General features: G+C 29.3%; 2 protein-coding genes and 1 long non-coding RNA gene across 4 annotated transcripts in view; 1 reads left to right on the top strand and 2 right to left on the bottom strand.

The window, feature by feature from the left end:
* Positions 1–27,090, bottom strand: part of LOC133319416 (uncharacterized) — a 101,702-nt gene that overhangs the window by 72,253 nt on the left and 2,359 nt on the right. The gene's annotated exons all lie outside the window — the stretch shown is intronic.
* Positions 240–2,162, bottom strand: LOC116774168 (uncharacterized). Its single transcript, XM_061523840.1, has 4 exons — positions 1,240–2,162; positions 1,091–1,168; positions 865–1,012; positions 240–412 (listed from the first exon to the last, which is right to left on the bottom strand). Exons 1-4 carry the CDS (start codon positions 1,963–1,965, stop codon positions 240–242), a joined length of 1,125 nt encoding a protein of 374 aa, XP_061379824.1. The 5' UTR covers positions 1,966–2,162.
* On the top strand, positions 23,250–25,538 carry LOC116773841 (uncharacterized). Of its 2 annotated transcripts, none has more exons than XM_032666364.2 (4): positions 23,250–23,481; positions 23,599–23,791; positions 24,132–24,259; positions 24,400–25,538. In XM_032666364.2, exons 1-4 carry the CDS (start codon positions 23,266–23,268, stop codon positions 24,526–24,528), a joined length of 666 nt encoding a protein of 221 aa, XP_032522255.2. In that variant the 5' UTR covers positions 23,250–23,265; the 3' UTR covers positions 24,529–25,538. The 2 variants fall into 2 exon arrangements, with proteins under 2 accessions (XP_032522255.2, XP_061379877.1); XM_061523893.1 differs by having other exon boundaries at positions 24,102–24,259.

Genomic DNA, 27,090 nt, shown 5'->3' with positions numbered 1-27,090 from the left:
CACTAAGAATTTCAAGAGTGGCTCGCAAGTTATTATTTATTTTGACTTCAGTCTGTAATGTTTTTGACTAAGTACAGTGTACTGTAATGGGAATCATATAATAGTTGTCAGTTGTAATAATGTTGTCGCAAAATATATCGGAGTCAAAATAACTAAAATCACAGATGCAAACAAACTTTATTAGACCGATAGCTATGTTAAGGTGAAAGAAATTTAATAACATATTATAAAACAAATCGTTAATCGTATAAATGTGTAAAATTTATAACAACTATGACTGATGACACACAAATATTAGCAATTTCAATCGGCAGCGAAATATTCAGTGGTATACATCTCCATATCTTGAATTGATATTTCCTGACATCAGTGTATTGTATAAACAATTGCAGATCATCACGTAATTTGGGATCTGAAAATGCATTTTACATTACATTAAATTTCACATAATCCTTTTGTTTCCTGTCACATTAAAATTTATTACGTTTTAACTGTCGACGATATTTTTTGTTTTCCTTAAATAAAAATCATTTAATATTCGACATCTCAAAGAAATCGTATGATTCTTTTTGATTCTTTTTGACCACAATTATTTTATACTTTTGTTTGCTTTTAAGCCATTAATAGAATTTTAATTTCATTCGAAACAAACTTACATTCGCATAAAAATTTATTTTACAAACTTCTCTCCCCACATTCCATATTTAGAAGAGTATATTGAAATCAACCGTCAGTAAACTGAGCGAAATAAATCTTAAACTATTTTATTAACCCCATTAAAGTCGTTATAATAAGATAATATTTTAGTTTACATCTATTGAAAAAAATATTTGTTTATTAAAACTTAAAATAAAATGCACTTACCATCTTCTATAAGTAGCTGGTTAACTAATATTAAGCGGATTCTGTCCACTTCCAGACATTGCAACTCCACAACAACACAGGGAGAGAAAAGTAGAAAGCACGTGTGACACATGTGGATTAAAACAAATCCTATCGACTGTATCGGCTCCTGAGATATAGAAACAATGTTAATGATATAAGTAACAAAAATATATATTAGAAGAAACTAAAAGGAATAAGTACTCACATGATTCTCAAACACCAATAAAATGTGGTACACGTTACTTATTAGTTTCGGTAAAGAACATATAATGCTCACAAACATCTGAAAAATATAATCAGAAACAAATTATTTGTGACGAGATAATTTTAGTAATAAAACAGATTAATACGTACCGACGCTGATAGTTCCGGAGATATTATATCGATCACGTCCAAAACACTTTTGTATAACTTATTGCATAGTTTGATTTTATTCTTTTTAAAATGTATCTGCTCACTAATAGAAATTTTTGGATTGTTTTCTATCATTTCATTAATTTTTTGGCGAAGCAAAAGAAATCGGTAGCGCACGATCTCGAGGAGTAAAAATCTCCATATTCTATTAACGTCCAAAGCGAGCAGAGAAAGCACACTTAACACGAAAAAAATAACGTTACTGAAACAACTGTATAGAAAACAGAAGATAATCATGAAACTCAGCCTGACTAACCACAGCGTTAATATAAGTAAGAACACTCCTATTTTACCCCTACTATAGTATTTTAGATCAGTTTTCAAAAACGAATCAATTCGTGACAATTCGAAAGCGAATTTTGTCAGTTTACTGTCATAGAAAACAAGGATAGTAGCTGATAATATATACTCAATCAAAGGCCAGATCACCATCGTGTTGCTCGTTATCTCGCAACAATAAAGCGTTGAAATACCAGTTATAATAATAAGTATCGCGCAATAGATGTTTAAGATGAATTTACATTTTGGAGACATGCGAAACACTTTATAATTAAAACCACAAACAAGTAAAAGAACCAACACGGACTTGTAGCGAACCAATATGTTTTTGAAAGCATTTTGCTGGAAGCTTTTTTGAAAATTCGTTTGATCATCTTTTTTTAACATATCCAAGTATTTTTGATATATTGCTTGTTATAAACCGTTATTTATTCACAAAGGCACGGCGACTGTGTTTGAGGACGTACTGTCAATGGCAATTCGGATTTCAGAGTTTATAATTCTCGTAAAGGCATATGCATTTAATCTAACTTATTGAGAAACTACAACTAATTTTAAGAAAGAAATAATTAAAAAAAACTTAAATTATAAATTCATAATGCTTAAAACACTGCGACACTCAAATATGATTCCTTGAAAATTATTCAAAATTATAACAAAACAAATACCTACATCAAGTACAAATTTAATGAGGATATGGTCGAATACGGATACATTGTATGGAATAACAATATCAGCTTTACCAAAATGACGTGAACTAACCACAGTTTACACAAAGCCTTTTTGCCTGTTACAATTGGAAGCCTGATAGGTTGACAGTTCAACAGTATAGTTTTTTTATTTATGTGAATTTAATTATACATACCAATAGATTTTATCGGTCGCATTTGTTACGTTGTGACATCAGACATTAATTATTAATTCAACGATAAAAATCTTACAAATGGCAGCGAGTTTATATTTGGCATTTGAAAATAAAGTAACAAGAAAACAAGAAAATTACATACCATCCAGACAGCAATAAGGAAATTCCTTGTTATGTAGAATTCCTAACAACAATCAAAGGAAAAACATTGACATAAAAGTGCGCTAAATTGTTTAAGAGTCGCCATTAGGCGGCTCAGTCGACAACATGCTCTTACACTATTAAGTTGTTATTGCTACGTGAATCAGGTATCGAGATTTAGTTAAACTTTGGATGCGGCACTTTATGGCACATGTCCTTATATATTTTTGTTTAATGATTGTCGTCGCAAGAGCATCTGTTTCTTATAAATGGCCACCCAACGTTGTTAAAACTTTGCTCTAGCTGTTTCAACTCTCTGACTTACAAATAGACATACGAATGGAACATAAAATATATTTGATCTATCTTCGATATATTTTTAAAAGGCATCTTCATTGTGGAATAATTAAAAAAGAAAATAGAAATTGTACGTTTTAGTAATGTATAAATTGCCATATCCGTTTTATTTCGGCTATAGTTTCAAGTGATGACTCCCTCTTCACGACTATCGTTAAGTTGAATGATTGAGAACTTACGCTTTCGACTTCATTGCTTTCAATTTGTCCAACATACAGGCTGTTCCTCATCACCACTGAACCCATCATCGTGTAGCTCAGTTATGAAATGGAATCTCTTAATTTATGTTTTATATACGCTTCAATAAACATACCCTCATCTTTCCCGGTAAAAAAAAATATTAATAAAAAAATACATTATATATAATAATACTCCAAGTTGTAAAAACGTATATTAAGATAAGATAATGTCTAGACAATAAAAAAGGGTTTACAAATATGGTTTAAGTTGTAATAAATTTTGTTACAGTCCTGTATATGGAGGAGCTGGCGCGGATAGTTCAATGTTCAATGTTCAATGGAGTGGGCATCCACGCTCGTGGCTGTAAATAATAACGACCTCGGCCACGCATTACATAATTCACCTTAAAATTACATTTTAATTTAAGGAAAAGTTCATCGTCTTTTATGTTTAAAATAAAATAATTATTAAAACCTATTCAAAAATTATGAAATTAAATCCAAACGAAAGCTCTTAATCGGTGTTTGTGTCGATTCCTTATATATTTTGGAAACTGATCTATAAAATTTATACATACAAAGCAGGTGTTTGAACTCTTCAAAACGTATATTAATAACAATAAATTAAATAAACAACATTTTAATTACAACAATAGGTATAGAAGATTAAATTCTTGAGATTAAACTTTAAGACTAGATGGTGCGTCCCAAAAGTTTTAAATCCAAACGCCAAAGACAAACCCCTCAAAGGAATTATAAAAATGGCCGCGACAACGGGATTACTGCTCTGGGTTTTTTGTTTATTATCAGACGCTTTGTAAAGTTTAAGAGAACGTTTCATGAGGTTTTACAATTATCAAGGATGCCAGTTTTTCAATGAGAATGGATACGGCAAATAATTTTTATCCAATGTTATTAAAGACTTTTATAAGCACCTAAAAATAGATGGAGGAAATTAAAAATTATTTCTTTATTTAAACATTTTACTAATTTAAGTATTATGCCATGATCTCAACACAATTTTTAAATCTAGATATCCGAATGATATTAAAGCATATCAAAATTGTATCACATCTGTGACAATGATACAGCTCTTTCATGGAGTAGAAAATTGTTCAACCAACTTCTTTGTTCGTTGACCACTCGGTTTTTTACTATTAAATTCAGTTGCAGTTTCAAGTGGCCGGTATTATGATGCAATTATCCTATAGTAGCCGGATAACATACCATTGTATATGAGAATGGAAACTTTGGTCGGAGTTTTCACGTACACCCTTCTACCTTATTTGGTTATATCTGGTTGTATATTGAACAAGTTTTATTCAAGAAGAAATATTAAATTCCTGCTTTTACCTTTTAAACTTCTTGCTAGACAAAAAGATACTAAGATGAATGTAACAAAAATTTTCCTTATATTTTTTGGAGCATTGCTATATTTTTGCATAGAAATAACAGTTTTGTAAAATATATAAAGGATCCGTAATTTTCTGTGTCAGTCTTAATTTTCTTCAGTTTGTAATAATGAAAAAATCCAAAACTGAAATAAATAAAGTTATAATATAATTTCTCTAAATTTTAAGTATTGTCAAATTATGAATTTATTTACGAAAATAAGAGGTCAGAATAGTATAATATGGACAAAAAATCTTGTATCTATCACCATGGCATCCCAATTAGGGACGGACGTACAACAGATAGACGTAATGATTCTTATTATCCTCTCAAGCCGCATTGTGTTTCAATACTTCAGTCAAGTGTCCATTGTATCAGATAAGTCGACTGACCATACGCTTTACCCTACGTGATGTTACAAAATAAGTAACTACTACTACTTTGAGTATTATGTACATTTTAAGTGCATCTCCCATATAATTTATCCCTGTATCGTTTGTTATGAAATGTTTGATCCCATTTAGGTAATTCTATAAGAAAAATGTTAGACTTATGTCTATAATTTTTGACTGTAGAGAAAGAAAGACTAGTTTAAGCTAAGTCTTATACACAGGTTAGATTGTGATATAACAAGTAATTATTCTTAAACTAGTTGTATCATTTGGTACTTAGTTTAGTGCGAACATATGTTCGTATACTGACTTCATTCGTCAACATATAGATTTTGTGTTCATACACAAACAAATCTTAACAAAAACACTTTAACACCACATTATAGATAACAGCCGTCATTAAGGAACACGCCTATTCAGTCTATTCATCGCTAGTGAAAAATGAATCTGTTAAGGGCCGATCCAACACCATTTCCTTTTCCGGTACAGAATCCATCTTAGTCCATGTTGACACCCTTTTAATTTATCGCTTGATACCTTCTAATAGAAACATTAATATTTAACAAAAGGCCTACATGTTACTTATCAGATGTTATTTTATTCACTTATGTAAACACATAATCCAAATGTTAGCAGGGATCAATGTTTTTGATGAAAATACGTAAATGTGTTATAAGTCCATGGTTTTGATTGATATTATAAAAATTTTGTATCATTGGAATGGCAAAATAAAAGTGGGGAGGATTAACTTCCGGAACTCTTAAGTCATCGTACGAAACACTTTAGTATCTAATAATAATACATTCAGGTCTCTATTAATATAATAAGAAATATATAGGATACACAGACAATAGATGGACATTAGAAACCACAACATAGATAGGACCTGCGGGAAAAAGAAAAAGAGGTCATCCAAGAAACAGGTGGATCGACGAAATAATTGAAGTAGCTGAAGAAAATTGGAGAGTAAAAGCAAAAAATAGAAAATTGTGGAGCAAGCTAGAGGAGGCCTTTAACCAGCGTGGTGTTCCAATAATATTATAGTTATAGTTAGAAAATGTTATTTGAGGTTGTTCGAAATAAATTGCCTTATTATAATAATAATTAATATATAGAAAAAACTACTACAGTGTAAAAGATAGTAAATAATATTAACAACACAATTCAATAATCACTATGGTCAGCACTGCACGCTACATTTCCTCTTCGGACCATTAACCCCGTCGAAGCGAGATCGCCAATTTACTTTTAAATGTATATCAAATTATTAGCCAAATAATATACTTGTTAAAAAATAGTACTATATATATATATCCACCTTTGTATATCTAAATATTAATAAGTAATTTGGAAGAAACGGACTAAAAAAGACTATGACATATATTTATATGTAAATTTGTGATAAAGTTGAGACGTTTGCTATTAGAACAAAGTCAGACGAATCACACCCCAAATAATTATATTTTAATCCAGTGCCATAAATCAAGCTACTTAGCACACGATTAGCATCGAACAAGAAGCTGTAAATCATTGCGACCCTCCTTCTTGTAACTGTGTCGAGAGCAATGCTCTGATCCACGGATGTTTGGAACTTATGAAAGAAAAAGTTATTTGAATCAAAATACTATAAGCATTACAAATAGATTTCGAAAAGAGATGAAAAGTGAATTTGAAGGGTTATTATGGAATGAAGTTACTATCAGCAATGTGTAGCTGGGTTAAAGTTTTTCCATGTACAAAATAATCTTTTAATAAGCCCTGCTTTCCTTACAATGTTCTTTGGCTTACTTGCTATTAGTACAAAATAGCATCTTTTTCTGTTCAAATTACGTCTGGATGCAGTTTTTTTTTTTAATTTAAAAAGAAAATTAAAATTGTACACAATGTTTTCTAAGCAACTAAATCTTAGTTACCTGACTAGTTTATTGCTCTAGTTCCGAGTTGGTTTGTCGCTTCCACGCCATTACACAGAACACGACTGTTTACTGACTGCTTTTACGAGCTTAGCAAAAATCTGATACGGACAGCGTCCAACTCATCACGTTATTCCTGTTACGGTCTTCTCATTGGACACTATTCCTACACGTCCTTGAATTTATAAGTTTATTTCATACTGAGGTCATGATTAATTAATTACTGTCAATGAAATATTCGGTCAATCGTGCGTCTTTGCGGAGGTCGATTTTTGGACCTGAAATTTCTTTGTAAATGTGGTTGTTGCGTTTCTCTTATAAATGTAATGAGATTGTCATATTTTTAGAAATGCTCTCATGAATAAATGCTTAAAAATAAAGTTTGTAAAATTAAACAGCTACCGACTAAATACTTTAGTTGATAAAATAATTGAAGGTTCCAATATCTTCGTAACTACTGTAAAATATTATTTGTTGTTGTTTAAGAATATAAATGAGATATATTTTTTATAAAACGTGCACTCCACAGCCCGTTCCACATTACATTTCGATGTTATTTTTCTATAATATAACCAAAAACTCTATTTTTTCATTTGTTTCTGGCATTCAAACAAATAGTACTACGCGGAGTATGCGATGGTTGTCTCTTGCTGGCGATTTAAGAAGACAAAGGACAGTAAAATGGTTGATTGCTGGCAACACTGCCGCAAGCGTGGTGCCGTACGTCTTACTACATAATACACATATTAAATTTATCGTAACATAAATACATAATGTACAAATATAAAATAATGATGTGGAGAAATACGTTTAAATGATTTGACATCAATAAGTAATTTGAAAATAGAATAAAAATCAGCCCTTCATTTCATAGAATCCGATTAAACAGATATTCCCTAAGATTGGATAGGCTCTTATCTTTTATTTATTTATAATACTTTTAATGCATTTTATTTTAAAATATATTTATTATATCTCACACCATATAAACTTTGACTGTGTTGCATTCCATGTTTATCGTTTCGCGCAATTTTCTTAAAAGGTGCGCGAAATTTGCTTCAAGAACTAATATTATAATTTATAACATTGATTTTTAAATGAAAATTAGAAAATACTTAGAAATGTTAGGTTATTATTTATGTTTATGGTTCTCATAATGATATCCAAGTTTTTCGGAGACTACGCGTTTTTTATTATATTATACGTATCTACAGGATTCCGACGTTTTGGTTCCTTTACAGCAACCGTGATCACAAAGACGAGATGAAAGTTTATAGTGTTTTATATCATACTAGTTATCACAGACATTTTTGTTTATTTTTTTTTTTTGATTTTCAACAAGTTTATTTTCCTTTTCCTAATATGATTTGTTTAATTTAGTTTTTTTTTAATTAAACGTATATAATTGGAATACATAATCAGAAGGTAATATAAGGTTTTTTTAAGTGAGAAAAACTAAATTTCCCCAATATATTTAGGAGGACAGTTAAAATATAATGAATTAAAGTCATAAAATACAACTAGAAGATTGTATTTCAACAAATCGGAATATGACCTTATTTAAGATACTTTACAATAGTATCAATGTGGTCCTTGGTCCGTGGAAATAATTACATTTCTTCCACTAGCACCACAATAACTTTTTTGCCATTAATTAATTAAAAAAATTTCTCAGTTTACGATTTTTGTTAAATACTACACGTTTATATGGCTATAATTGTTATTTAAATTTATTTTTCGTCATTTTAATCAATTTTTCATTTATTTTTCCTCAACTCCGAATATTCTGTCATTTTTTTAATTGGGAAAATTTTCCTGAAGATATATCCGTACAATTAATTTCTTCCGGCTTCTCTATTTGTATGTTATGTTATTTGTATGGGTTCTTTATTGATTTTTTTTTGGGTTTTATCATCATTATATCTTTCAATACAATACGAAATTTATTTCATACAACAGTTTTTTTCTTGCATTATGTAATAAAAAAAAAATATTTATTATTATTTCAAGCGTCATCTCTATTATTAAAATTATAAACAATAGATACCTTTTTATAATAAATCCAACGTTATAACATTTGTATGTATGTATCGTTTTAATCAAAACCACTGTCTCATTCAATCTGCGAGTACACAACTAAATTAGTTTGCGCGCCGCCTATCAGCGAGACAATTATTTTCAACTCGACCGTGTATAGGGAGCCTTACGTCCGTTCGCATCATTGTTTCGGATTGACGAGTATATGTAGTTTATGACAGTTTATTATAAAAAAAATATCATTTATTTTTATTATAATTAAATTTACAATAATTAAAAATATTATTAATTTTTGTTACGAACGTAATCACTACAATTAAATATTAAAACTATAAACCAATGTCTCCGTTATAAGATTACGAAATATTTATAACAAAACTTATACATATATTTCTAATCTTCATAAAAAGAAGCATTTTAATTTATAGGCTTATTTCTAAATATGTTTTTGCAGAAGTGTTAACAGAAGATGCTTTTTATAAATGACATTCTGTTGCATTGACAGCATCCATTGTTATCTCGTAAGATAGATCCTTTGCATAACATCGTCCTGGTCCAGCTAAATGCAAATCACTGATAATCCATTAGCGCGTATTGTAACTATGTTCGCAGTGTTGCTATACTAATGACCTCGCTGTATTAAACGAAATTAAATTACTGAATATTAATGGAAATTAAAACTATACGCGAATGTTTTTCATCGACGACAACCTTGTATAATATTATACTTTTTACGTTTATCGGTTTTCTGATACCCTTATATGGACATAATAATTTTAACTTATGAACAAAAATTATAACTATCATTTGTATATGTTTAATTAAACGTATTCACTATAAGAATTAATTAAACTATCCATCGCTGTGGTCCTAAATATCTAAAATGTAAACGTTTACCATAATTTTTCTAACTTTTCTTTATATAAAACATTGCTGGTTTCATCTATTGCTTTACTTTATATAAACCATACAACTTTTTCTCGATTTATTTATTATACTCAACTCTCATATCATTAGATTTAAACTAGTAAAAGGGGTATCAAAATTAGCAATCGCTAGACCATCTCAAAAACTATTAAAGAGCACCCGATTCAAGCTCAACTTTCATACTAAAGGGATTATTACCGGCACTTTGCTAGTCATCAAGCAATCATCGCCTGATGACGAACTAACCAGATTACACTTCCATTATTGTTCCCCTTCTTAATTAGAAATAGTGCGGCCTTGATGACGGCGTCACCGAGACGGGGAGTCAGCATATATTTTTGACGTTTATAAATATAAAGTAAATACTTAGAATAACAAAATAGAAAAAAAAATACAAGAAGTGAAGTATATCAAAATTATCTAGCAACACATGCATTAGATTTTGTAGTGTTAATAACTTTAAATTAATATTCTTTAAAAAGGTGATTCGATTGTACCTCTGACCTCTTTAGTTTGGTTAACCTCTTTGGTTGTACTGACTTGACGTTTGTCGTTTTAAATTTAAAAATAGAATTGTAGAATATTAGCGTGTATAATAGCTTGCACAGTAAAATCTTATCCTCTCTCAGTTTGCACCCCACAGGGATTACTATCTATATGAATTTTTAGCACGTCAGCATCCACAATCTAATTAATGCCGCTTTACGCACGTCGGCTTTAATTAATCCGAATAGTTTGAATCAATCGCCGTCATAGGTTTGCGGAGGATTACATTTTCTGTTAAATGTTGCCATCGCATTTTTCAAATTCAAATTGGTTATGATTTTTTAATGGCAATTTTTATGTAAAACATTTTTTTTTTAAATAAAGTACAGTAAAGCATAAGTAAATATGTTATAATGACTAATAACATGTAGATTTAAAAGACAATTTTAAAGATAACTAAATTATAGATGTAATTTCAGGTATAAGTGTAAGGTAATAAAGCTACTTAAATAATAACTCATTCAATTATGTGGTTCATTACAAAGTTTTTAAGCACGGAACAAAGTCATTATACCAACAATGTTCTATTATTACTGAACTCTATTCTAAAGGCATAAAGCTTAATCTACACTGTTTTAAAAATTTTATAGGAAACTGATAGTTATTTGGAAAATATAGGTTTAGTTTAAGTGAAAGTAATTGGAAAAGAAATTCTATCTGATAGTCTGTTATTATTTAGTCATTTGTGTCACGGATAATAAAGATTCGTAAGTTTTTTTCGGATTTTGTGTGCAAAGCATAATAAATGCAATTCAACACACATACTATTTTTATTTTTATATAGCCCATACAAACATTCCTCAACTACACACGAATTAAAAGTAAAACTAGAAGTAAATAAATAATGTGATAAAAATGTTGTATAAATTTAATTGATTTTATTACTAAATAATGAGTGTGTTAGTTTTGAGTTTCATCATAAGCGTTGTGTGAGCTTAAAATTATGCATTCTTAGTAGAAAGTATAATTACAGTAGAAAAGATAATTACAGTGAGTGACAACTACCCGCATCCCACGTAAAATATGTTGACTTCGAGTACTAACCAACTTATTATTAATAATAGTACCTATATTATATATGTAATATTTTCGAAAGTACATATTTAAATAATGATCGAGGAAGGACGAGACCAAAGTGTATAAACGTAAAATAAAATTTTAAATCACAATTAGTAAAGAACAGTTCAACTTTATGAAATGTTTAAATGGCAGCTTAAAATTAGTAATTTTTCTTCAATATCTGTTTTAATTAAATTCTATTTATTAGATTGAACAATAAATAAGAATGATATTTTATATCAACTTTTACCGCAACAAATAAACTGTAATTTGCAAGGGCAATCAGTTTACACGATTAGTGAAATAAGTCGATATTAAAAATAGGTTTCTGTATTGTTTCTTCTTTTACATGAACATATTCATATAAATGTGGAGCAAACACCAATATTAATGAATGTCACGAAATAATAATATAAAACGTAAAATATCGTAAATGTAAATAAAGATTTAAAACGGGACACCTGTAAAATATTTTAAAATTCCTCATCCAAGATGTTAGTCAAAATAAACTTTTGTTTCATTTAAACATTAATTCTCATATTATTTTATATAATAATACATATAATGTAATTATTCTGTTCTTATAACACAAGTGAACGTGATCGAAGTCACTATAAATCGTACCCTAAGTGCGGTGAAGAGGCCGCATTATTGAAGCAAATTGTAAGCACCCTGTGGGCTTCCTGTACCTTATACAAGGATGTATGAAAAATGGATGTACTTTTTATGATTTTTATACATATCTTGTTTTATAAAACCAATGATCTAATTAAAAAAATATTTATGAATATAATCATTAATTAATGTTGCATTTAATTGAAATTAAATAAGAATTTTATTTAATTATATTTTGAATCTTCTGTTAGTTGTTTTGTCAAACTTGATATTATCATTTTCTAAAGAAACATAATAACTGCATTTTTTAACCAAAATTTTTCAGATATTAAACATGTATAAATAAAAAAATATTTTCTATCTGACTTGAGTACCTAAATCATTAGTATATTGTACGCAACTTATATTCTAAGTACACTTATATTCTAACTACTAAGTTCATTAGATATGACTAATTTAATCTAAATATAAAGTTTTGCCGCCTCTAGTGTGTCAATTTCTTTTTGTGCGCCAGTAAACGGCTCATGAGGCCGGCTATAATCTCTGGAATGTGACCCCCATTGTGTAATATAGTTGCCACCCCCGGGATTTGGGTTTGAGAAAAAAGAAGGAAGAATATTTCTGACAAAATTTGAATTTTCCAAACTTTTAACGCGTATTACAACAATTTTAAATCGAGGCTATCCAAGAATTTAATATTCCAATTGTTGTTGAACGCTAATATATTTATTATTACAGGAAAAAAAATTAAAAAAGGTTACATTATTATTTCTAAAAATCAAACCACAAAACTATTTTTTTATGTTGTAAATAAATGAATAACAGTTTCATATTTAAATGAAATCAAATTTTACATGAGCAAAATTTAGGATAAATTTGCAGTTACGTACTTCAAATATAATAATATATAAATTTTCACGAACATCCTTATTCTTACTCTTAGAAAGCTAAGCAAGGAATTCATTAGGTCGTTCCATCCCACTCCACGTCACTTGGACTTTTGATTGAGGAAATAAAAAGCCAGAAGACATTGGCTAATTCAAGAGGTGGCTATACGGTAAATTGTCTGAATTGTCTCGAGTGGAATTTGGATGTTTTCTATATATTTATTTTGGTACTTATTTATCATACTATAAGTTTAACCACAATATTTTTTCTTTATAATAATGTTAATGATGAGAAAGAACACTGTAGTTGTAACTATTAACTTAATCCTTTGTTTGAAATATTAATTATAAGGTGATTTCCTAAATAAATTTAATTTCAACTTACTAGTAAATGTTGTACATATATTCAAAATCAATAAAAGCTATAAATCAGCACTAAAATAACTATTTCATAATTTTAATACATCACGTGTTAAACGTCGAACGTTCTATTATGATCTGGTGACGTAAATCTAGCGTCTCAGTACGTGGAACGTGAGAATAGTTGGGAAGTGTCCTAAAACCAGCATAAAGGAGCAGAGGCAATAGCCGTTAAGGTTTTATTGTTCTATCCAGTGTCGCATTCATCGTAAATTTATCCATTCTGATGGATTACGCGACGATGCATATTGATGGCTTAAATCATCCCCATATAAAACATATACGTTCGATATATCTTTATGCTAATAACGTTCACGTTTGTACTATATATAAATATGGCTGGAAAATACAATTTTTAGAAATTAAAATTATTTTTATATAAAAGCAACGTACAATTCGTTAAAGATTTTAATTACGTTAATAAGACTGAACTTTAAATTAAAGACTTTTCTATTGGTAGAAACGAAAATCTTTATGTAATAGAAATAAAGATTGTATGCACATAGGACCAAAGTTATGATGATATTGTATATATGTAATTTTTTATTTAAATTCATTCTGATATCTAACGAGAGAATACTTCAATTTAGGTCGTCTTTCTATCATTATTTACTTATACATGCTAAGTATACAACTAAACAATTAACAAATAAGTAAAAACACTTGAAAAATAATTCAAATAACATATCACACGTATTACATCTGCAAAACAACTAAATTATAAATAAAATCCAGATCTAAGCACTCTTTCAAACACTCATTGGTCCATTGGAATTCATCGACACACCGTCGTAAATTCTAAATCACTTCAAAACCAAAAACTTTTCTCGACCCTTATCGCTTTTGTATAAAGAGTTCTCAACTCCATATAAATAGTGTTAAAGTCAGAATTCATTCACTTGCTTAGAATAATCTGTCTCTGTGCGAATTCATGCAATAATGTACTCTATTACAAAGAAAATTAAGTCAAAATCCAATTTTATACCTGTTTAGAAGAGTTACCGTAAAACATATCGAAATATCAAAATTACTGTCTAGAAATAAGTTTTTTTTTACTGTTTATCAAAAAGCACGACATTATTCTCCTACTTATTCATTTCAGATATAAGACTTAAAATCGTTTAAGTTGTATACAGCGTCAAATAAAATAGGAAAAACTTACCAAGAAAGCAATAAATATTGACCATTGCAAGGGTTTGCCACAGTGCGGCTTAAAGGGTCATTGGTTTGATCGGCTCAACGGCCGCATGTGTGGGACGTTTACATATTTTATTTCAACCAATAAAAACCACGTCGGAAATTTGGCTTATTAAATGTAAAGAATCATGGCATATATGAAAACAGAAAAATAGAATTTGTTTTCTCAAAACTTGGTCCTGCATAGGAAAAGTAATGTGTATAAGTCACTCTATTGAATTTATACATCAAAACACGAATCAATTTATAACATAGCAGTAAATGACTACCATAAAAAACACCTCCAATTTGCCTCTTAATCTGATCAAATGATATAAAAACACAGCCCGTAGTATGGTACATTTGTCCGTCTGTCAGTCCAATAAATAAGAAAAGAAAAACTGTGGCCGACCCCGTCTGTGCCTTATCTGGCCTCATCAGAGAGTATCGGTGAAGACGTTTGAGAAATATATATATCGAGTGAACAATACTCTTGTTTTTCGATTTGAAAATCTAAAATATAAATAATAATTTGATATATTTATTGCAACTATAAATTCAGTTACAGTTACTGGTGTTATTACGTATTTTATTTATTAATAAAATACATTTAATGTTGTTGCAACAGCTCCATACTTATATTCGATATAAAACATTCATCGAAAAGGTTCGGGGTCATTACCCCCTGCCCTCATTGTTTCTATTTTATTTTATTTATTAACAGAATTTACTTTTTCGTGATACATTTGGTACTATAAACTTTTTAGGTAATTTATTAAAAATAATTCAAATCTATCACCACATCAATATATAAAAACACATTCGGTGTCTCGACATAAGTCGATATACTTCTAAATGTAAATGTACATGTAAATGTACATATACTTTAGAAGACCCTCATTATTCTGAAAGGTGAAAATCGTTTAAATCCAGTTGATTCATATTTTAATAAATAACCAATCATGTGAACTTAATTTTTTATCAGATATTTTTGAAGACATGTAATAATCATTCCTATTCATATTTCCCTAGTAAAGTGTATCAAACAATTGACTTCAGTCCTATTGCTGTTTTCATACAAAAAATAATTCAAATCGAATGTCTACTTTTTTTTTGGTGACTAATAAACAAACATATTAACTTACAATACAAATAACATAACATTTTTTTTTTAAATCAGTTTCATATCATAACAGTACATAGTCATATTAAAAAAAAGATGTTAACGTTGTAAACATCATAACAAATGATGTATAAGATGAATAAGAAATGCCAAATAAAAGTGATAATAATATTCGCACAATGAAAATATTATGCAAACACAACATTAAAACATTCACAAAGGACAAGTTTTTTTTACGATTTCATAAAGCAAAAACCAGTTTTTCATTTACAGGGTTTAGTGGCGATAAAATATAATTAAAATATTTTATACCGGTTCTATCTCTGCTTTACGGTTAATGTGGCTCGTTTTTAGGAGTGCCTTTAAGCTTTGGATGCAATGATGAGACAATAATATGTGACAATAAAAAAAATTAAGTAAAATATTTTTGTATGCTACTAAATAATATTTAGTCTATTGTTTTGTACCCATTCGTTAAGACATTTTTTATTATCAATACATGTTGAAATATTATCCACCCTGAATTAATTCTTTACATATCATACGATTTTTATCACAGTGATAGTATGTGAAGAAAGGTACTGAAAAGCTATAAAAGTTGTATAAGCTCTCAAAATTCATTAAAAAATCGGGTTCCTAAATAGATTCTTTTCCGGAATTGCTCTAGTCTTCCCTAACTTTAAGCTGCGTTTTCTCAATTAATGACTTTGGCAAAAAAATAATTGCTGTCTTTATAATATTAATCTCGAGAAGGGAAGAATGCGTTAAATTCGACCCTTGTGCAAAAAAGTCGCACTAGAATTACCGCATCTTTTTACAAGTTTTTCAAAAAAAAATTCATCTAACTCGAACGGTTCCTATTAAGAGATGTACGGTATTTCCTTTAATCTTGAATTGCTTAGCAAAGCTTACTTCACTTTAAAAATTTATTTTACATAAATAATCAAACAATTTCTTTACTCGTCACTTTAGCTTAAACTTAACATGTTAATTTCCATATTTATTGTAATTTTCCTTGCATTTGTTCCTCTAGTTATTTTGGCGGATGGTTATGTTTGTAAATGTTTTGTGTATGCTTGCAGTAACTTTATTCTTCTTTTTACTTTCATAATACACCTTTAACATATCTCAAAATAGGATCTCTATTGTCCTCACTCTTCCAATCTTTAAAAGGCCTTATCTTTTAGGGCCTTTTGTCTCACCAAAAACATACTTCATCTTTTCTCTCAAAGAGAAAGTCATTTCATCTTTAATATTTTTTTCATTTCTTGCTTGTGATTATTATTAATTGTTGTGTAAAAAATATCATACCCTACTAATGACATTTTCATATCTTATTCTCTTTAATTCTTATTCTAAATGGTAAATATATATTTGACGGTCGTTATTTTGTTCATATAGGAAACATAAAAAATCATCATAAGATTAAGACCATGTTTAAACATTTCTAAAAAATATCTATTTCGAAAATAACAATTATGTGAAATTCTGTAATCAATTTCAATCAAGACCAGATAGCCTTTTTTCCAAAATATAAGTAAGTAAGTAAGTAAGTAAGTAAGTAAGTAAGTAAGTAAGTAAGTAAGTAAGTAAGTAAGTAAGTAAGTTATAACATTACATTATAACTTTTGAGCTACTACATCATTGCGTTCTTCTTCATTGTCAATTACAAGTACTTAAAAATTTGACTATTTTCTTATACACTGAACTCACTGTATCCCAAACCCAAACACTAAACATAATCAAAACGTTCAGTTTCACGGAATTAACAATTCTCAAAGCGCATTTTATTTTTGGAGCGCGTGCAATAAACTTGTTCAAACTAGATTCGCCAGTTTTTATGCCATTGCTTTGCCGGTTTTTTTTATTCTAGGAGTGCTTTTTACACGCTTAATGAATCGACAATGCACCTTTTACGCGAATTAGATTTTATATTACACAGGTCTCTCTTGTACATATGATGATAATTTACGTAAGTTTGCACCAATGAGAGATAGATGGTCTTAAAAAAAAGGTAGTGAATATTACTGTATCGATTTTCCAAGCAATATAGAAGAGATGAACAGAGGTTTTAGTAAAATATTTTCGTAATATCAACTGCTGATTATCAAGTCAAAAAATTCAGTAAGGTTCATATCACCAAATTTATTTAATATCATCTTGTTCACTGTCATTATCTTACTAAAATATTATTTCGCATACCTACGACGAAGTAATGACCTAGTTCCCAAGACGGTGATCCGTCATTCGCGACGGGACGGAATTACTTCATCCTGTTTCCAATTTAAAGTTTAGAGTCAGATGATGTTACATTGTTTTTGGAGAGTTTGAAGACATTGAGGTTATAAATGAAAAATGTTTTTCTTGGTTTAAATTAATGAATTTATCCTTATGACAAATTCATTAAATTGTATTTATGCACATTTACATTTATTTAGCCTTGTCCCACCTAGGTACCGTCAGGTTTAATCCTCGAACATAATTTATCGGTCAAACTATTTCATATTTAATAAAAACTCCAACGTAGAGTGGGTCGGTATAAGACAATATTAGAACTAGCTATTATACACGATTTTTATTGGTTAGAAGTTGATTGTTTCTTAAGAATAATTAGGTTCGGAAACTTTTGGCGTACCTCATGTTATAACCAGTAAATGTTGAAGCCAGAAATTTTTGAGTATAATCTTGTAACTTTGTTTATATTTTTTATTTTTTTGTTATAGGTTAAAGGATAAAGTTACAGGAAACAAGAATATAACTGAGGTTTTCCTATTAATATATATTTCTCTAGCTCTTACATCTCATGTAGGTAGTGACAAATTAACTTCTAGATATTATTGCATTTAGTGTGGAACTAAAAGGATTGTCTCCTTCAATAAAAATTTGTTTATCGTCCCAGCGATGACGTCAGACGTGTAAGCTTCGTGTACGTCACAAAATCTGAAGTAGTTAATACCTTCACACTTAAATTACTTTTATGGAAATATATTTTTGTACTTAATTATTTATTCCATTTTGCGCGAAGTTTATTCGTGATAATCTCGGAAGAAGCTCATCTATTAACCATAACTATTAAAACCCCTTTTTCCGAATCTTGAATCAATTAACGAACACTCGTAACTAACCAACCGCTCGCACCTTCAAAGGTACCACTAATCTCAATTTCCTCACAAAAGGGACCAATTAATTGGATAATCACATCCGACAAACGCAGACACTTTCATTTCACACCTGACTTCGTCGGGGTGCACTTAAGGATTGAATTTTTAATGTTAAATTTCTGAAGACATTCCTGTTTATTACCTCCTTCCAAAATGCTATTAATTAGTTTCCCCTCCGTAATAATGTTTTAAATACATTTTTTAGAATCATTCCCTTCTATACTCGCAAGGATATAAATTTGTCTAATAAACACAAAAAGCCTTGTATGAAACAAAAAAAAACTGGTTCATATTTTCATATTAAACTGTTATAGTTTCTATAAAGGTGTACTTATATGATTAACTATAATACATTATTCCAATACATCTAACATTATCACAAAAATCATACAACATAACGTCCTTGTCTACTATTTCGTTGCAAACATAACGTGTCGTCAATCTTCTTAAATGAAAAATTGGTCTGAGGATGTATCGCTGCACACGCTCGCCACAGCACTGTGTAAGGCTGTTTGAACAAGAACGACTGAAGTGACTTAAAATTGTTAAACCGTATAAAAACCAAAGAAACTGTTATATATGTCAGATGTACTAAAGAGTAAACATCCTATTTTTGAACCTTCGATTTATCAATGTTCATGAATGTGGTTTTTGTTCAGGTTAATTTATATTCTTCGAATAATTGCTGATGAAAAATAATTATCACATAAGGAAGTATTATTCAATAAAAAGGAGAGCTCTAATCCCTTCAGGATGAGTCATTCACTGCAAGCAGTAAAGCTCATGCGGAGTATCATATATTTACAGCCGGCCTTAATCCGTGACATGCAAAATGAAATATTAAAACTGCACACACGTTTAATAAACTGGGTGTGAACGTAATGCACCTATCAGTTCAACGTCATTGCTTCGCGCCATTTGCATTTTGGGTGCGGCGAGTTCCTGTACTAAATCGTGACATTTACAAATTAAACTTCATGTGTTATCTTTTTCATTTCTTTAAAACCTGGATTCAATATCGAATGATTATATAGATATGAATTTAATCTAGGATATTTGCTTCTTAATAATTGCTTTTTAATTTTAACTTCTAATGTTATAAGGCAGGTATGATCTGATCGGGATGTTGTTTTAAATAATGTTTAATTTATCTTAAATGAATAATCACCTATATTCATAAATTCCTACTAATTATAGTGTATTAAATAAATATATGTGAACATAGTTATTTATATTTCTTCGACACAAAGCTACTTATGTAGTACGCATATCTGATTAGCATAAAATGAATTTAACACACACATATATATACATTAAATAATAATAATAATAATAATAAAAAAAGATTTCTTATTTAATGATAACCGCAGAATTTCATCCATTTAGATAATACGCATTCGCTATGAAGTCATAAGGATACACTTTTGTATGTGACATTTAATTTATGTAATATAGTAAGGAAAAATGTCGTCAGTCTGTCATTTAACGGCTGTACGTCTGAAATGCAATCACATATCGGATGTCGTTTATTGAAATCTCAGCCCTTATAGTATAGAATAGCTGATGACAGAGGATATCACGAACATTATATTTGTTAACATATAATATATTTATTTACATTTTCAGTTACAGTATTTTATTTTTATTTATGCACATGGATCGTAGTATAAGTAGTGTTTGAAAATAGTCAACAACATTTGATTTAAAATATATAGGTATCCTCTTAACATGCTCGAGCAATTTAGCCTAAAAATTAGTTTTTTAAATAAATTAAAATACTACTTGATAGATATAATTATAGAGCTGTAAACATTAAAATAAGTCAACATATTTTATTTCTTAAAAACACTAAATAATCCTCACTTTTTTTGTTGCCGTAATACCTTAATTGATCTTGAAATCCAAACTATTATAATAACTTAAATGTTATAAAAGGTCTGTAAATTTCTAGTCTGTGTCATAAGATGATTGTCACAGATAGGTTGAGAGGGCGAAAGTTCGTAAAGTTTTACGATCTCACTCTACACGGAGCTCTGTAATACATTCCATAAGGGAACTAACCTTGTTACTGCGGCCTATCAAACTATTGCAACTGATTGAATCCGAACGATGCGATTACGATATAAATTTATGCTCATATCGTACGTATGATGACCTCTATCTCATGTAATAACTTAAGATCTGTCAATTTAAATTCATATACTCACTTAATTGTTATATAATTTATAAAAACCTTTTAAAAACTTAGGATAATTAACGAAAACAAGCAAAAACATCAGTCAAAAATGACATGCTTTGATATTTAATGAAATTATAAAAGGGTTTGGACGATCTTTATGAAAACTTTCAGTTAATGAGCCAGAAATCGAGTGTTTTATTTATAGAGCTAACGGCTCGTGAAAGGGTAAGATTAATTACTGGATTTTTATGTATAAATACGTAAAAGTAATAAGGGAAAGTTGTTTATAATGATTTATGGTTAAATATAAAATGGTGAGTTGGGAAATTTGTTAAGTTGAAGTGTTTGTAATTATCAAAAATAATTTAAAAAATAATATAATGTATATACTCTATTGCAAACTATTCGTAGAAAGATAGGAAAAATTATGGTTTAATGGTAATTCTTGATGGACGTAGGGAAAGATTATGTCGCAATTAAATTATCATCAGCGAAATTAAAAAACTGAAAAAACTATCTTAAAAACATATTCCAAGAAATTATTATCGAATTGTTTTTCACATTTCGAATAATATTTCCAACTTTCTCGGTTTTGTTTGTAAGTGAAAGAATTGGGAACTTATTTTAATTTATTACCGTTTCATTCAACGCTAATAAAGTCCCGATTCGGATTTCATATTAAAATTCAAAGGGAGATCTCTGAATGAAGATTTTCATAGGATACATTAAAATCTGTTCTACTGTTCCGTTGTTTGGAATTGGCTTAAAATAAAAGATCCAGCGAGTTGTTATCTTTTTTAAGATTTAAAAAAATATATAAAATTAATTATCTTATACGTTTTTGTATGATAAACTTTGATAAAGATATACATTATATGTGAATAAATTAAATAAAACCGTACAATAACGTATGCATAGAAGTAACTGCAGTTTATCTTTGAATTTACAACTTGGACCACACAGCATGTCCATTGGGACGGCAATAACAAGACCATAAACCGTTTTTACTGCCTTTGTTCAAGTAAATGTATGTAGGATTCGACTTTTTAAACAATGACCGTATTTTCGCTAAGAAAGAATATCTCTAAGGATGCTGGAGAAGCTGAAGGATAATGGCGAAATTTAAACATTCGGAATATATTTAAAACTGTGAGACCTTCATAATAACAAATATAAAATGAAATATGATGTAATATAAAATAATGGTCTCACGAATGGTGTTTGTAACGGCCATCGTGAATTTTTAGCTGGATAACCTCCGTAAAATCAATATGAGGAGATAAAACGTTCTGTTCTGAAACTATTTTGATGTTTTTCTGTTTCGTGTTGAATTATAAGGAAGTTAATCTTGAGAATGATACGAAGCTAGATTCACCTTTCATCTCTAACTGAAACGGAAGTTCCGTCTTAAATCTATATTAAAATATATATAGTTATTTTCCATACATATATTTTGATTTTCTTTGATAAATTTGAAAAGGCTAGACTTTTAAGTAATCATAATCAGAAGGAAGTTTTTTCATTAAAGCTATGGAATAGTGTAAATTTTAATATCATTTTGTGTACTGTGTAGAGAAAACACAAAAGAGCAGGACTAATGGAAAAAATACTTTATTTTGAACTCCAGTCATATCTTTATCACAGATTTATTATATTTATTTATCCTAGATGAACAGAAAAAATACATAAATAGATATATAATGATCTAAACAACATAGATAGGTAGTGTATATTTTTAGAGATAATAAAGATGTTTTAAAATATTAGACGCAATGAATTTACACTCAAGCCAGATTAAACTACTATAAACCGAACTTAAAAGTACTCCACATTTTAAGGTTAAGCAAATTTTAGTGGTGTTTATTTTATTACGTGACATCTGACGTCAATATTTACAATGGACACTAAGTACGTTTCGCCGCTGCAATACAATTATTCTATTCTCTAAACTACATGACACTTTAGCACACCACTATCACTGGTTTATGAAAATATAGAACGGACAAGTTTACAAAAATAATTATTTTAGAATACGATATTATTTTCAAAATTACATTGTTGTCAAAAGCAGACATTTTACTTAAACGATTATTTAAAATCAAACAAAAAAAATACAGTTGATGTAAAACTAATAGCATAATTATTTTTAAACTACGATATAATTACAATTAGTATGTGTATATGCAAGTGAAAATCTTTATACAAAACAATCATTAACATTTTCTTTATTGTCACTTCTACAACTTTTAAACTCAATTCTCGCTTCACATTATTTATAGCCCTCTCCTGTTCACTTCTTTAAGAGAAGTCTTCACACGATGACTCCTCTATTTGTAGTTCTATACATTATATATGTCACAAGTACTATGACGCAGGGTGAAAAAAATATCAATTACTGCGACAATCACCAGGGTAACTATGACATGAAATCTATTCTCGGAACGTGGCACGTGGTAGCTTTGGTACCAGCTACAGGCTTCCCTCGGATGAGACAGATCCTTTGCTACCAAATGGACATTAGTGAGACAGATGAGGTAAGACTTGAATAAAATTATGTAATACATTTATAACCTCCATTGTATTTTATATAAATCATTATAATTTGAAAATTTATACAATATCTATTAAGTGCAACTCAAATATTTGTATAGGCCGGTCTCAGATGGCTTGTTGGTAGAAACTTCAATAATCCAAGTCAAGAATTTATCGATAAAATAAAAGGAACCATTATAAGACAGAGATATCACTCGGAAAAACCTTTTGACATTTGGTCTAAAGCCATAAGGAGTGTAAATGGATGTTTCAGACAATTGCTGTCATTGGAAACTAACAATACCAAAATAGGTAAGTTATTGCACTCAGTATATTAGTTTTATATAAACATTTATTCAAGACTAAATCGCCGTGAAAACATAAATCCCAATCAGCCCCAACTAGTGATATTTTATTACAAACACTGTTTTAATTATCTTAATTCGGATACTCGAATTTGTTTTGTCTAACCCAAACTATGAATAGCACATCATTAGTGTTTATTTTTGCCACAAAATAGAATCACATATAGATTATAAATTCTAATAAATTCTAATGATAATATTCACATTATGAATGACATTCAGTGAAATAAATGAGGGGTTTTATCGTTATTAAACAGTTAAATTCAATAGTTTATATATTTACAAAGCTGACGCTGAAAACCTGGACACTATGATGCAATTACATTTGATGGAGTTTAATGAAGAGTATGGTCCAATTTTGGTACAAATTCTATGGGGAAGGCTTATATCTGCAGTAATTTACAGAAGATCGCCTGTAAGTCATACAATTTTTATTGTTGTGTGTTTAATCAGAAATTCATTATGAATAATCAAGACGTAATAATTTATATCTATGTACAAACAAGTATATTTTACAACAATTCGTACTCTTTATATTTCTGTATCTCCTTGCAGGGTATATCAATGGATCGTCTCCTTCCAGTTCACAAGTTCCTTACAAAATTGCGCGGTTTCCAACGAGAGCCTAGGATTTGTGACATCCCCACAAAAGCCATCGTGCCTCCTGCTTTCCAAAGACCCTGATAGTTATAAACACTAAAATATAAAATGATAACAAATTTATATATATGTTATATATTTTCAAATACGAATTAAATTGTTTTTTATTCACATTATAAAATAACGAAAGCTATATTTTCTAATCTTCCATTAAAATTTAAATTGGTTACAGTTTAGCCTTATAAATTTAAAGAGCAATTTTTCTAAATATAAACACAATGGTAGTTCACGTCCAGTGTGGAACAAAGTATATTTTCTCACGCCACCATGAGCACGAAACCGAATATACGAACCAATAAAACAATAAGAACAAATTATATACAAGACTAATAAATAAAGACCTTAAAGTTTAAATTTTATATTAGCTATTTATTGTTTTAACAAGTAATATAACTATTAAAATTTCGAAGTATATAAGAACAACTATAGTTAGTCAGGAATAGATTATACTTAATTTTATAAATACTATACATACAATTTTATGTAAAAAATGACTATTTTAAACAATTTATCAACTAAAGTGTAATTTAACTAACACATGTAATTCGGCTTTAAATCAGCCTCAGGTGTCACTCGCAGATGTGATTGATTTGGACACGAGTAGGATGCAGCGGTATAAAATGTATCATTATACAGGCTGATAAAATTACTACTCATGTTTTTTTTATATGGAGATAAGATATATTTTTTCCTTACTGTATTATCAAAAAATTTTGCACAGTCTCTATAACATTAAAGATATAGTTTTCAATAAAGTATCAAAAAGACTATTCTGTTTGAATATAATATATAAAACAATATAATACATTATTGTGATGTATAGTTTTGAAATGTTATTATAATTATAGCAACCTGTATAAATATCAGGCAGTGCGCTGAGTCGGCGGCTTAAGGGGTGTTCCGCTCGGATCGTTTTATATCTATTGTTTATACGAGATTTTGATGGAATACCCCTTTTATTGTTCCATTGATCTGTTGCAAGGGAAAACGACGTTCATCAATGATACTCTATAATAAACTAGTTTCGAACCACATCTGTATTATTTCAGTGCATGAAAGCTATAATTTTAGAAGATACTGACTCTAAAATAGAAGGTAAGTTACAATAATATATGTGTAATATTGGGATAACTAGTACCTATTTTCAACTTAGTTGTTTCTTGTGAGTGCTCTTTTATTATTTTCCTTTATATCTAATATACATGTAAATATGAATGCAAAATAAGATAGAGTATGTTTTTTCAAACCATCCTTTGAGTGAAAAAGGAAGTATTGGCATACATCTTAGTAAAGAAAAATTTTATATTGAAAACAGCAAAACCAATACATTGAAAGACTATCAACGGCTTTGAAAATAAAAACATACAATTGACTGATTTGATTACATTAAATATGTAGACAATTTTATATTTTTACAACTTTGGATGATCTTAATTTCATCAGTCGTTAAAATTGAAATTAAATTTCGGCTGCTACTGACCAGAAATGGTTAACCGCTTTAAAACTTTTAATAGCTCTTTAACTCAAATCTCATCTTAGCCTTAACCCGTGACGAAATTACGTAAGTCTTTTAGCAGTAAAATTGCTCATAAAGACTATTTTATAATAGGATCGTAAAAGTGACTTCAATTGGATAAGGGCGGATACCCTAGAGGCACTTTTTCTAATTTTACGATTTGCTCTCCAGGGTCGCTACTTAGCATTTATATGTTTGGGCACCTGGAATTCCTTTTAATGTATTGAAAACGACATTATCTGTTTCAGTTGTGTGATTCGTCAGTCAAAGGTATTAAACATAATTTGATCAAAGTTATTTAGCTGTCAAAGGTTGTGAAATCAGATCGTATCGTAAGTGGAAGGTTAGGACTAGGAAAGGTAAATAGTTCAGATTCACACTCTCTTTCGTCGAACGAAACTCACCTTTTGCAACTTTTTCATTTTAAATAAAACTTTATTTCCTTGATTTACTCTTAGACACTTTCACGTCTTCTTTCTACGATCATTGTTAATGAAAACGTATTTAAAATGTCTTGTGTAATGTAACATAACGAAAAAATATAGTTTCTTTTAAACGTGTACAATAAATCTTAGACATCGTTATATTTTAAGTTCGTTTTTATTCCACTGTCTTTATCGATTAACTTATCCTCTCTAAGACACACAATGCAACACACAAAAGGTGATCTTCATTTAATAAACATAATAAAATTCTATATCATCTTACGAACACTTTGAAGAGCTCGCAGAACTTTCAATAACTTCGAACGCAGAGTTGAGGTTCAAATTTGTATATTTTCTTTTCTATTTGTTTTGTATCGAACGTACTGCGAAGGTTAAATCATAGGTCTTTATTAAGACATGAAAATTTTTACTATATTAGACCAAATAGAATTAAATATATGAATTGTTCTCATAAATTAAAATGGACGACATTCAATAATTTAATACATGCTTAGCTATATTCAATACTATCCACCAAATCGGTATCCAGCACTGACTTTGATTAACAGCTACCAGATAGTTTATACATATTATACCAGGTACATAAATATATGATTGAGTACCCTGCTTTTTCCACAATACATG

The sequence above is a fragment of the Danaus plexippus genome, chromosome 20, assembly GCF_018135715.1.
Source record: "Danaus plexippus chromosome 20, MEX_DaPlex, whole genome shotgun sequence".
Lineage (NCBI taxonomy): Eukaryota > Metazoa > Arthropoda > Insecta > Lepidoptera > Nymphalidae > Danaus > Danaus plexippus.
This window is presented reverse-complemented; position numbering and strand designations above follow the sequence as displayed.

Bases quoted from the DNA above. Each gene is read 5' to 3' on its own strand.
- LOC116773841 (XM_061523893.1), top strand. From the start codon at position 23,266: ATGACTCCTCTATTTGTAGTTCTATACATTATATATGTCACAAGTACT. The intron at 23,482-23,598 runs GTAAGACTTGAA...ATATTTGTATAG, and splicing joins ACATTAGTGAGACAGATGAG to GCCGGTCTCAGATGGCTTGT. The intron at 23,792-24,101 runs GTAAGTTATTGC...GTTATTAAACAG, and splicing joins AACTAACAATACCAAAATAG to TTAAATTCAATAGTTTATAT.
- LOC116774168 (XM_061523840.1), bottom strand. From the start codon at position 1,965: ATGTTAAAAAAAGATGATCAAACGAATTTTCAAAAAAGCTTCCAGCAA. The intron at 1,169-1,239 runs GTACGTATTAAT...TATATTTTTCAG, and splicing joins CTCCGGAACTATCAGCGTCG to ATGTTTGTGAGCATTATATG. The intron at 413-864 runs GTAAGTGCATTT...ATGCATTTTCAG, and splicing joins CCAGCTACTTATAGAAGATG to ATCCCAAATTACGTGATGAT.